Below are 12,300 nucleotides of genomic sequence, written 5' to 3'. Positions count from 1 at the left end.
GCATTGTGAGGCGGACTCGGAGTTCTCTTGGGCTGTTCTGTGGCTGCGGGCTCTATCCATCTCCATCTCACCTCCGATTGAAGAGGGGGTCAGAGAAAGAGACGACGAAGGGGAAGGAGAGGGAAAAAAAAAAAGAGTATGACAGGGAGTGTATCTACACCTGGGTGATGGATTTACCGTGGAATGATTTCTTTGTTCTAAGAGGTGGATAATGCCTCTGCAACAGCAGACACAATGTCTCAACTGAAAAGGTTCCTTTTATGAGAGGTTTTTCCCAGGCAGGATGGCAAATGATGGGCTCCGTAGAGCTTCTGTACCCATTTTTAAGCTGACAAACCTCTGCGACGGAAATGTCTGAGAGGGTCTCTGAAGTGGGCGGAGGTAATTCACTATACTGATTCGCTCTCGGTGTCACAAGCGCTGTCCAATCTTACGGCGCCAACACTATTTGTGGAGACTTGCAAAAGTGTTCATGCATTTTTTTTTTTTTCCCTTCAGATTTTATCATGTTCATGATTTTATGTGACAGTCCAACATAAAGGTCTGCAATGTGTGTGTGACGGGTTCTCTTCTGACTTGGACAAACAACAAAAATGAGGAAGAAAAGAGAGCAGATCATTTTAATCGGGCTGGAATGCATGCCGCACTTTTCAGATTTTTAGTTATTAAAATCTGAAAAGATTTTAATAACTAAAATATTTTAGTTATTAGGGTTAGGGTTAGAAAACAACAAACAAAAACAAAAAAAACAAAACAAAAAAACGGTTCAGAACAATGCACTCCTGTGTTTTATTCTATTTAAAAAAATCCCAATAAAACACTCCGAGTACTGGGGTAGCATGTCAAAATGGGGGAAAAAGTGTAAGACACAGCTTTCTCTTGCTTCCCAGGAAACACATATTTTTCAAGCAGCAGAGAAGGTCTAATGAGATTTGAAAAATCTTTGCCCCTGTCTGCTGGTGTACTGCATAACATAAGTTTTCTGAGTATCTGCCGCAGATACTAACAAGAAAAAAAAAATAAAATAAAAAAAAAAATAAACTTGGCAATAAGCCTCGTGCATTGCACATTGATCATTCTGGGCCGCTCACTGAAGCCTGATATAGTATCATATGCACTTAATTATCACAACATCCTATTTCTAAAGCCAAAAAGTCCTGACAAAGTTCTATGAAATGTAAAAAAAAATAAATAAAAAATGCCTAAGACCTGAACAGAGAGAGTCAATACCTCAAAGAACCACTCCCAGCATGGGGGCCACCGAGCCAATCCAATTAAAATGCATAAATCTCCCCGTGTGCCTCCACAGTCGATCTTTGACTCATGAAATACTGTCAGGCGGGGCCGACTGTTGCACTAAAGGGTGGGCTGCCCACTGCAAGGAGTCACGTGACGAAATCCACCTAAGGTATGGGCCCGGGGATTTATGAGCTTCCTGGAGACGGGGAACAGTCGCGGAGAGGGCGCTCGAATCAGGGGCGCTGGCAAATTTGTCACGTTTAAAAGGGCTCGGAGAGAGACTATGCAGCTCGCGTGGCGGGAGTTGGCATTCAGCTCACGCGCCTAATGTCACACTGTGTTCTAAGACACTGTCTCTACCACTCTCGTGCCATGGCTTTTAAGATAGATTTATCTTGAACAATTGCTTTCGGCGTGTGTGTACATAAACTCTTAAGTCATATCGTGAAATAGAAAATTAACCTTGACTGCCCTCGTAGTTACTGTCTGATTGGGAGACGGTGATTAATGTGACCCAGATATCAGCCGTTTCATCATCTGTAAGGGCGTGTCATCATTTTGTAGCTGCTAGTGCATTAAAAAATGGTGTCACCTGACAGGAGCTCCGTAACTCCTTGCAATCTCCCTGAAGATGTTTCTTAGTGGGTGAAAAACAGGCTGTAGATTTGCAATAAAATGGCAAATAGAAGGGGTCTTCAAATCGAAGCCTTGAGCATCGGCGTCCAGCAGTTTTTTAAAATGTGTCCTTTGTCCAACACACCTGAATCAAATGGCTGACTTCTTCCAAAAAGGCAGCAATTATTATTCACCTTAAATCAACAACTAGATGCCGGGCGTTGCAGCAGATCAATGTTTCCAAGAACCATTTACAACTAGTCTGGGAACGGGATCAAGCTCAATAATGTTAAGCTTCCAGAGTTCTCCAACAGTCAGTCATGTTTAAAAGTGTGCGGATAGTTTTATAGTTGGTTCAATGATGACCCAAATACCGACTGAGACAGTTAATGCAGCAAATGGAAGTGTTTAATAGAAAGGGAGGATGATAAAAAAATAAAATAAATAAATAAATTCATGAGCAAGCATTGCAAACGAAAACCCCAAAATGTGAGAGAAGAAAAGCAAAAATGCCACACCCTGGGGAAGCCAGACAGAGCAACAAGCAAAAAGTAGATGACAGCAGAATCTGAGCTGAAAGCACAAACAGAAGAGAAACTGATTACTGGGATTGGAACCAGGTGAGACTAACTGAGTAAAAACACCGTCACCACGGCAAGGAACAGAGGCGCTGATGGAAACTAACAAGCTGAACAGAATGCAAGTTACAGAACAAACACAGAAACCATGACGACAAACTGTGAAAACTCATGAAAATAGCAGAGCAAAACAGTGAAAACGGTTTAATCTTTATTAAACACAGAAGTCAAATAAAGCATTATTTGTTAACAGTGAAACCAACCAATTTACTGAAATGCACAATGAATTTACACCTAAATCTGATGACAACTCCACTTAATGTTAGACCTTTATGTTGTGTTCAACTTGACAAAAAGAAGGGTTTAAATGTTTTCTCAAAAGCTCAGACTCAAATGTTTGACTGTATCGCTGCTTGTAAATTTCCGACTAATACTGTAGTTCGCATCGAAAATGTTTTTTCTTCATAATCTCAGTTTCTACTTGCAGTTCTCATGAGTCTCAAGGCTTCTGCAGTCTTAAGAAATCGCAGTGCTACTTGTCATTTAGAAGTAATAAAAATGACAAAAGCAGCCGCGGTGAAAATGCAAGCGTCTGCGTTTGAACTCCTTTTCATTTTCTAAAGCAAAACAAAGGTAAAAGGATAAAAGGTTGGACTCGTCTTTCTCGTCAGATATCATACAAAGGTCAAATCATTTGATTAGGGTGGTTCATGCAGGGGGGCGGGGGGTCCAAGTTCATCCCTGTTGTCAGAGCTTAAGCCTCCTAATATGAGGTGGAGTGGAGCGAGCTCACTCCTCAGATTTTAACCGTACTAAATGGCTCCAGGCGACGTGATGGGACATTTTAATACTGTAATCACTTGCGCTCTTGAAAAAGTCACTTTAAAGTACACCCACTCACATCATTGCCTTCAAATAGAAGTCTGCAATCATTCAAAGTAACAGAGATAAAAAAATATATATATATATAAAATCCTGCATGCAGCCGTCTTCTGCTTTTAACTTTTGTTTGTCTGACCACCTGCGTCTCCCCCTGCTGAGACTGAACGGTCAGACGGAGGCGCTTACCGTTACTGGCTCCAATGTCCAAGACGTCGGTTGTAAATCAGACAGAAGCGAAAGCACTCTGTGCCGTTGCAATGGTCCTTCATAATACAGTATCCATTATGGTAGTTAAAGATCTCTAATGCTAAACGTTAGCATTAGCTCACACGAGAAATGCATATGAAAAAGAAAAAAAAAATGGACAAATTTGCATTAGGGGTCGGAGTTTTAGACTGAAATATTGCAAAGGCCTTCGTAGGAGAGTTATTTTAATAAAAGACCAGGTGCGGGTCAGAATTTTCTCTGGCTGCATGCAGTGTAAATTAAAACACCCACATGGTATATTGCTGTGAGCAGTCAGTGTGCTGTGCATGACGATCTAAGCAGATTTGGCTTTTCTTTTGGCTATTTTTAATACATTATCCACAATATTGAACATAACTTTTCATTAAGTAAACCACTTATTAACGCTCATGTTTATCATTTTAAAATATAATTGAAAAGTTAATTTATTTCCGTAACTCACTTCATTAAGTGGGAACACATTATGTAGAATAATTACACTCAGCCTGATGGCTTATTTCTATTCAAGAGTATTACATCAGACGAAGAAAAAACATCATTTGATAGAGAAATGTGGGATTAATATCAAATACCTGCTTATAATTGCTATTTTGTCTTTTATTCAGACAAACGAGCTCCACAGGAACACATTCTAATCTAATAAGTATGTCTAAGAGGAGCGTTGAACAGCTTTAATCCACCAAGGCAGCACACTTTTTGTCACACACCAGAACTACGCAAAAAATAAATAATAAATTAAATCCACCGATGTGGCTTAATGTATTTTGTGAATTTTGGTGACCTTGAGTGTGGAGGAAGGCGCCTCAGACTAAAATGTACTGTTAAATTCTTGTATTGGTTCAAGTAGAGAAATTATTCATTTTTAAATATCTGATGGGATGTCTTTTTGTTTTTTTTTTGTTTTTTTTAGATTCTGCAAGGTGTGAGATTGGGTTGCAACATATTTTTTTCCCTAATTTGATGGCATAATAAGATGCCCATGTCCACATATGTTAGCAAAACACACATGCTTTTTGATGGGTGTTCAAATTTTGTCGCAACTGTGATAAAATGAATGTTGGCAAACATTGTTAAATATATTTTCTCTCAGAGCTGTCAGTGACGACAGCGTAGAGGTTGTTTTGGATTCTCCGATCGCTATGGAATATACGGGAACACTGAATGCTCTCATAATTTGATGTTAAAGCTGTGGCACAACAGAAAGGTTCACCAACAGGAAGATCTTTCAACATGTTGCTCATTTTTTTCCTCATTTGCCGCAAAAAGTTATCACCCCATGAAACAAGATTGATAATGACTGGTATACTGGACTCAGTCCAGAGTGAAGAACAAAAAAAAAAAAAAAAAAAAGAAGCAATTACAACGTTTCAGAGAAATAAACAAGGCTAAAAGATAATCGGTAGCTCTGAAGGTTATGAGTAATAACAATGCAGTAGATGAAACTTGCTGTTTTCTGCTGCCATGGATACAAAAAAAAAAAAAAACGATAGCCTCCTCGGTTCATAAGATTTCTTTATCTGGCACTATTTCCAAGAAACAGAGACGCATACATCTATTTTCCCTCCATTCGCTGTGCTTTTAGATCAAGCATGGTGACAGTTTGTCAAATAAAAAGCCTCCAAAGCCCCCATTTAGTGGCAGTTTCCAATGAGCTGTCTTTTATAACGTCAAGGTAGAAAAGATAACGAAATAGAAAAGACAAGAAGGGAAAAATATCACTCAGGATTGGGGTGCAACCACTGCCCACTTTCCTCCGGTGGATGCAGTGGCACAAGCTAGAGAGGCTTTTCAAAATGTTGTGGGGGGGGGGGGTTGGCTTAACTCAAAGAGCTCTTTTACCGCTTTCCCCCCCGCCCGCCCTTTTTTTGTCCTGCTCTGCTTTCATCGTGTGAAGGCTCCCATTCTTCATCGCTGCCTCGCTATTCCAGACTCGACTTCAGCCCTGCAGGGAGCTTAGTGGGTCCAGAAGTCATGCTGCTGAGTGACAAACAGCGGCTCTTTGCAGCCGCCCCACCCACAAGGAGAGCAGAGGGGTTTGCGGGTATTGGGAAGGAAGATTGCATGCATATTATTTTGTCTTTTACTTGTGCACAGTTTTGAGAGAAAGACAAAAGAGACAAAAACACACAAAAAAAATACAGGGATGATGATTTTGTGGACTGGGGCCGGGTGGGACATCTCTCACAGAGGGCATCTCTTTTTCTCCCACTGATTCAAAAGAGATGCCCTGGTGAGACAGATGCCATGCCAGATCCAAAAGGCTGCTCCGCTCCGTCAGCGGTTGAGCTCTTCAAATCTCCAGCGACAAAAACAATTAAGTCGTCTGTCCATGTAAGATTAGAAATTCTCCAATTCCCCCATGACCAGTGGCTTCCTTTGCTTTTTCCACCTAATTTATCAACTCAGATGTATTTACAATCACCCTCTCTGACTTTTTCCACTTTTCACTTGACAGAAAATGCCTGCGAGCGCCACTTCTAACAAAGAAATAGTCTTCAACAGTACATTACAAACTTTTTTTCATGTTAGAAGCTGTATTTTATTGAGATCATTTGTAGAAAAGTCAACACAAAGTAGCATGTAATTATAAAGCGAAAGTAAATGATACAAGGTTTTTCATTTTCACCACAACACAAAAAATGTGTGGTGTGCACAGGGATTCAGCCCCCCATGAATGGAAGTTAATGTGTCCTCAAAAATGCTAAGAAATGTTTTTATTTGACTTCGTTGTAAATTGTATTTGCAAGCACAGATCCTACTCTTCCACTCTAAGAATCCTCTAAAAAGTCTCCATCGCCTCCTACTCCGCAGAAACGGTGTGACACCAAGTCACCTTAGAAACGCAGGCTTCAGAGGTAAAGAAAGAGGGGCAATGGGTTAAACTGGATTCCGCCAAAAATCCTGACAACAACATGGCAGGAAAAAAAAAAGAAAAAAAAAAAAAGCACCAGCTGAATATGTCACTTTTTTCCACAAACAAACCAAGGTAGCAAAAAAAAAAGTTAACTTTTGAGATTTTCTCTGAAAATGAGTCGCTGCCTTTATTTCTTGAAATTGGCAAGAGAAAGGATAGCTGCTTTTCTCTGCTTCCTGTGTTTATAACAAGCTGTTTGTCACCTATGTTCACACCGAAATTCACAGGAAAAATGGCTCTTAAACAACCTGAAACACACACCATTCTTGTCCAGACGTTTTCTTCCTTTTATTAACGGCATCCCGTCACACGTTTTGCAACGCAGGACTTGCAGCTACTTTTTTTTTTTTTTGCCATTCAAAAAAAGACAGAGAAGCTGCCCCCACTAATACTTTGTTGACCAGTAATAGTAGACTTTCTGAAGAGACTTGAACTTAAAATGAAGCTTTTTGCTTGGCTGTGGCATCAAGTAGAAGACCAAATTATAATGATCGTGCAAAAGGCCGAATTAAAATGGAAATAGTACTGTTGGAAATGTGTATTTAGGAATATTGTACACCAGTTTTCCCAAAAACAAATACCTGCAAAAAACTGAATAGTTCCTTCACATGCAGAATAGCAATCTGCTATTCTTAACATAGCCATAAAAATAAAATAAAAAATCAAGGTGTCTATAAAACATTAATTAACAACATACCTCTAAATAGACCAAACCAGAGTCATGCATTTTTGATCGACTCGATCCTACCTTCTATGTTGCATACCAAAAAATATTGGCCCTGCACATTTTCACATTTTTCCAAGTAAAAAATTTAAAACAATTCTCGGGGCTTTATATTTAAAATGCTAAAGTTTACTATGAAGTTACAATAAATATACATTTCTACTCTAGCATCAACTTTAAATATGGAACCTGGAAAAACCGATTCTAGAAGATGGGAGATAAGAAGGAAAGAAGTAAGGAAGGACAAGAAAAAAAGAAACCCAAGGAATGAAGAGAGGAAGTAAGGCAAGGGTAAAAGAAGGATGAAACGGCACTGGGTGAAAGACAAAAGGAAACAATGGGGAAAAGAAAGGATACAGGGTGGGGAAAAGGGAGGGAAACAAGTAAGCAAAGAAAGAAGGACACAAGAAAGGAACAGAGGTGACATATAGAAAGGGAGAGAAAAGGACGGACACAGGGAAAGAAAAAAAATAGAAACAGGACAGACAGGATGGAAGAAGGACTCAAGTTTTAAAAGGACGACAAAGAAAGTAAAGAAGGAAGGAAATGGAGAAAGGAAGGAGCGGAAAGTAGGACACAAGAGGGAACAGAAATGTGAGAATAACTTGTGGAAGAAATAAGGTTAGGACACATGAAGAGAAGTTGGGTATGATGAGGAAAGGTCAGGAGACAGGAAAAAAAAAAAAGACTAGAGGCCTTAGAGGGGGAACAAAAGGCATGAGGGGGGGAGGAAAGAAACAACACATTATCACCTCCCTAAAATATCGACCTAAGTGCCAAAAGTGATTTAATTTGCCTAAAACATATTTTGGAAAGAAAGAGATGGTGTTTTTTTTTTTTTTTTTGCCAAAATCACTTTTGGCAAAAAATTGGCTTATGTCATTATTTTAGGATGATGACAAAAGAATAAGAAACGGCATAAAATGAAAGCAAACCAATTTTTTTTTACAGGGGGATAGAGAATAAAGTCGGGAGTTATTATTTATTACATATACATTTTTTTTTCTCTTTCTCCATTCTTATCTAGATTTGGAAAGTACAAAATTCAAAATTCATACATTTCTAGACAATGTAGGAACCTTGTTTTAGGGATAGAAATATCTATATATACACTGCTCAAAAAAATAAAGGGAACACTCAAATAACACATCCTAGATCTGAATGAATGAAATATTCTCATTGAATACTTTGTTCTGTACAAAGTTGAATGTGCTGACAACAAAATCACACAAAAATCATCAATGGAAATCAAATTTATTAACCAATGGAGGCCTGGATTTGGAGCCACACACAAAATTAAAGTGAAATGTTCCCTTTATTTTTTTGAGCAGTATATATATTAAAAAAAAAGAAAAACAAATGCTTTACCTTAACATCAACGTGGGCCATCAGGACAGCAAAGTTGGTGAGATGAGTACAAGAACACGTGGTGTGCGTCCTGTTGGTGCTCAGCAAGCGGCAGTCCTGCGTCGACCAGTAACCGATCATGGTGCGCTTGGAGTAACTCCAGAACGAGCAGTTGGGGTTGAAGTTTTCCTCAGATTGCTGCCGGACAAAGAAAGCAAGAAAGAAAGAAATAAAAATAATAATAACAAATGAGCAGAATCGACATCCCCCGCTCACTGCTTGAAACGCAGGTGTCTGAAACTAATCACACCGGATTCATGTTTGGTTTCTTTTGTTTGCACAATAAAAATCCGCCAAAAAAAGAATAAAAAAAAAAAAGGGAAAAAAAAAAAAGGGTTAATTTATCCCCACTGCATTTCGCATCCATTCTGGGCGAATAGCAGGTGCCTTCACTGTCAGGAAGCATCAAGCAGCCTCATGCCTGTTTTTCATTGTGTTTTTTTGACCTTTCTCTTTAACTCTCGCTGCATGACAATGGACTGCCCCACTGTTTAATAGGCGCCGCTGCCGTCTGTGCTGGGCTGAGGCCCTAACGACGAGCGAGCCTCCCCGCTATCTTGCTCGCCATTTTATAAAAGTCATCCACGACACAAAGGCGTAATAACGCAACAAAATGTAAGTGCTGATAAATAGATGCGCCGAGAGCCGTTCCCTCTCGAGTCCAATTGTCCTTTGGCACTGTAACTGCAGAAATAAAGCAAGTGCACCCGCCTTGACTTCAGTGACTCTCGGCACTCAAGGTTAAACGTATCTCCCTTTGTACTGTAAACGCTGTGACGATCCGAGGTTTTCCATTCTCTCCCTGTTTCACTTTTGGTTCCATGGTAATTAGTCTAATAAGGTTTATCCTCTGTGAATGCAAGTTTTCCACTGATTGCATTTACCCTTCACACACTCAACACCTTGTGGAATCTACTTCACTGCAAAGGAGATGGGATGACCCTCCGTCACCATTAATGGCTTTAATTGGGGCCCGTTAAATGGGAAGGCAGGGAAGCGAAACAATAACTAGAGGACACATAATCATCCCCGAAGACCAGCAGACCAAAACCTCATGGTTAAACAGGAAGGCAGCAGGATAGTAAACCACCCCAAGACACAGCCATCCATACCCGGTGATGCTAAATATGAACATTAATTTGGAGGGGAAGCCGATATTGTATGTAAGCTACTTGTTTAGCGACGGCATAAGCTAGGAAGATTTAACATTCATTTAGGGCTGTAATCAAATGTCAAAAGCTATTTGTACTCATTCATAGCCACATTTCTATTTTTGTTGCCCTTTAAAACAAAAAAAAAAAAAAAAAAAAAAAAAAAATCAGCTCGCACTGATTAAAGTTAGCACCAAATTTACACCAGATATTCTGGCTAAATTCGCACACTCAGTCAGTTAGCAAAAATTGAACAAACTATGATCATTTAATCATAGGGAGGCGGATCTTAGTGCTCGTAAATTGCAATCTCATGTGGCATTGCTCTCTTTTGTTACAACTTTCCCCCCCGTCAGCAGATACCGTTGTGAATGCTATGCTAGTTAGCATGGACACCGAAGACTGTGGATAAATGGGTTCCCCCTGCCTGTAAGTTGTTTCTCCGCCATTAGCACATTTAGCAGTGAGGATGTGACATTGATTGACAGCATTAAGACCCTCCTCCTGGCTCTGATTGGTTGTTTTTGGTCGGGAGCGGTGTATTTCTTCAGACCGCAAAAATAAGAGATCAATCTTTTCACAGATTATCTGTCTCATACCATGCTATATCTACAGTTAAAACAATGTAAAAAGCATATTTTTTTAATAAAAGTTAATTACTGCACCTTTGATAGTGGATAGTTGTTCAGTATGTTGTATTGATTGTGAACTGTACATTTAATGACTAAAACTGGGGTAAACAAGTGAAAGGATCATTCTGCTCGTCTTCTTCGTTGGAAATACTTGATCAATCAAAAATCAGTCATTGGAAATTCAATACATTATCAAAATCTGTTTCTTATGTCTATCAACGAGATTTTACTGCATCTAATAAGGCTTAGTTAACCAAGAAATGTTGCAATATTCTGATTACTAAGTGAATGTGTACATAAGAAACCTGAATGCACAATATGAATGATTGTGTGTGTTGACATGTTTCTGCCTAAAAAGAGAACTGTAGCCACTTTCTTGGCACATTTCTGTTTTACAAGCTTGGTAAGGGTTAGCAAAAGGGCAGCATTTTATTGAAATTACTTGATCCGTGCATGGAGACAGTGGAAAAGTACCCCAACATCAGACTAATAGTAAAATTAGTCTTGGAATTACAATTTTCTTCTAGGGCAGGTGAGTCAGAGCAACAGCTGCTCTGACATCATCCCCCTGACATTTTCCCACCATTTAATTTTAACATCCTTGAGCTATAGTCCTTTTACTCGTCTGCGCACTTCTCATTTTTTTCTGCTGTTGTGTGCATTCTTTCAACGCACGGAAAAAAAAAAAAAAAAAACATTGCCGCCGCTCTCTTACGGCTGTTCAACATCTCTGATGATCGCTGAAGGCGCCGTTTGTAGACGAAACGGGGGTATTTTGAGGGTGGTAGAGTGTGGAGCAGAAAATGGAGTCAGGAGGGAGAAGTCATGGCGCCCCACGATGACTAAGCAGCCCCCGGTGAGGCTGAATGCGGCTGATGTTTGCTCACAAGATCAAGCCGGTGTTCAAGCCAATGAACAACAGCGTGGCTCCGTCGTGAGCGACGCCGTTTGTGGCAATTTGACATGTCACACCTACCCGTGAATAAGACGTTTTCATATTTGCTTATTTTTACTGGGATTTGCGCATTTGCGATGCGCTTCAGGGAGAGAGAAAATGATGATGAAAGGTTCTATCAAGAAGGCGCCAAAGTAAGTGTGCTCTCTGTGTAAACAAATGGAAAGAGACAAAGAGCACATTAAATGCCGCTGCGCTGACATCTAAGTAAAAACAAATCCCTCGACCCCCCCTCCCCCTGAGGTCCAAACACACACGCAGACACAGAGACAGGACGAGAAAATTACCTGCAGATGCCTGATGGTAAAAATGACAGGGTCAGAGAGATAGACTTTGTTAGAGTCCTTGTTGATGGCAGCTGTGATAACGGGAGAGTTGACAATCACGGAGTAATTGGTAGCCAGAGCTTCGCTGCCCAACTTCATGCTGGCGTTCTCCGTGGAAAGGTACACGCCGATGTGTTTGTACAGGACAAACGCTATTCGAATTTCACCTGCAAGAGGAAAGTTATGATAAATATCTCACAAGGGATGAACTGCGGTGTTTACGTTCTGTGCAAGTACTTCCTCAAGATTCCCGTCTGCTCCGTTTCCCTTTTATTGTAGCGAGAACCTGAAGGGGATGCTTTACTTCTTTGCAGGGTTGTTTGAAATTACTAAACTAAAACCTCTTTTGGTCAAAAATAAACAAAAAAAAAAAGAAACAGTTGCTACTGCCTGAGGTTTTTTTAATTTCCTGCCGCTTTGAAAAATATATGGAACAGAGTTTCAGGTGCAGGAACAAAGAGACTTGTATTAAATCTGTTCTTTGTCGGTTTGTAACTTTCTGGTCTTGGGCTGAAATCTCAATATGAGGAGTTTCTGCGTGGAGTTTCCATTCATCTTTCTCTTAGTGCTTTAAGCAGCGTCATAATGTCAAACACCAGGAGATGACAATAATCTCAATACACTGTTTTTT

At 39.9% G+C, this 12,300-nt stretch overlaps 1 protein-coding gene across 22 annotated transcripts in view; it reads right to left on the bottom strand.

Annotated features, from left to right (window-relative positions):
• Window positions 1–12,300, bottom strand: part of LOC103146369 (adhesion G protein-coupled receptor L3) — a 277,143-nt gene that overhangs the window by 39,530 nt on the left and 225,313 nt on the right. For all 22 annotated transcript variants that reach the window (XM_016677493.1, XM_016677494.1, XM_016677497.1 and 19 more), the window contains 2 exons: window positions 11,631–11,836; window positions 8,567–8,743 (listed from right to left, as the gene is read on the bottom strand). In XM_016677493.1, coding sequence (XP_016532979.1) covers window positions 8,567–8,743; window positions 11,631–11,836 — 383 coding nt within the window. The remainder of the gene's footprint in view (window positions 1–8,566; window positions 8,744–11,630; window positions 11,837–12,300) is intronic.

This window comes from Poecilia formosa, unplaced genomic scaffold (genome assembly GCF_000485575.1).
Source record: "Poecilia formosa unplaced genomic scaffold, Poecilia_formosa-5.1.2 Scaffold157, whole genome shotgun sequence".
In the NCBI taxonomy this organism is placed as follows: domain Eukaryota; kingdom Metazoa; phylum Chordata; class Actinopteri; order Cyprinodontiformes; family Poeciliidae; genus Poecilia; species Poecilia formosa.
This window is presented reverse-complemented; position numbering and strand designations above follow the sequence as displayed.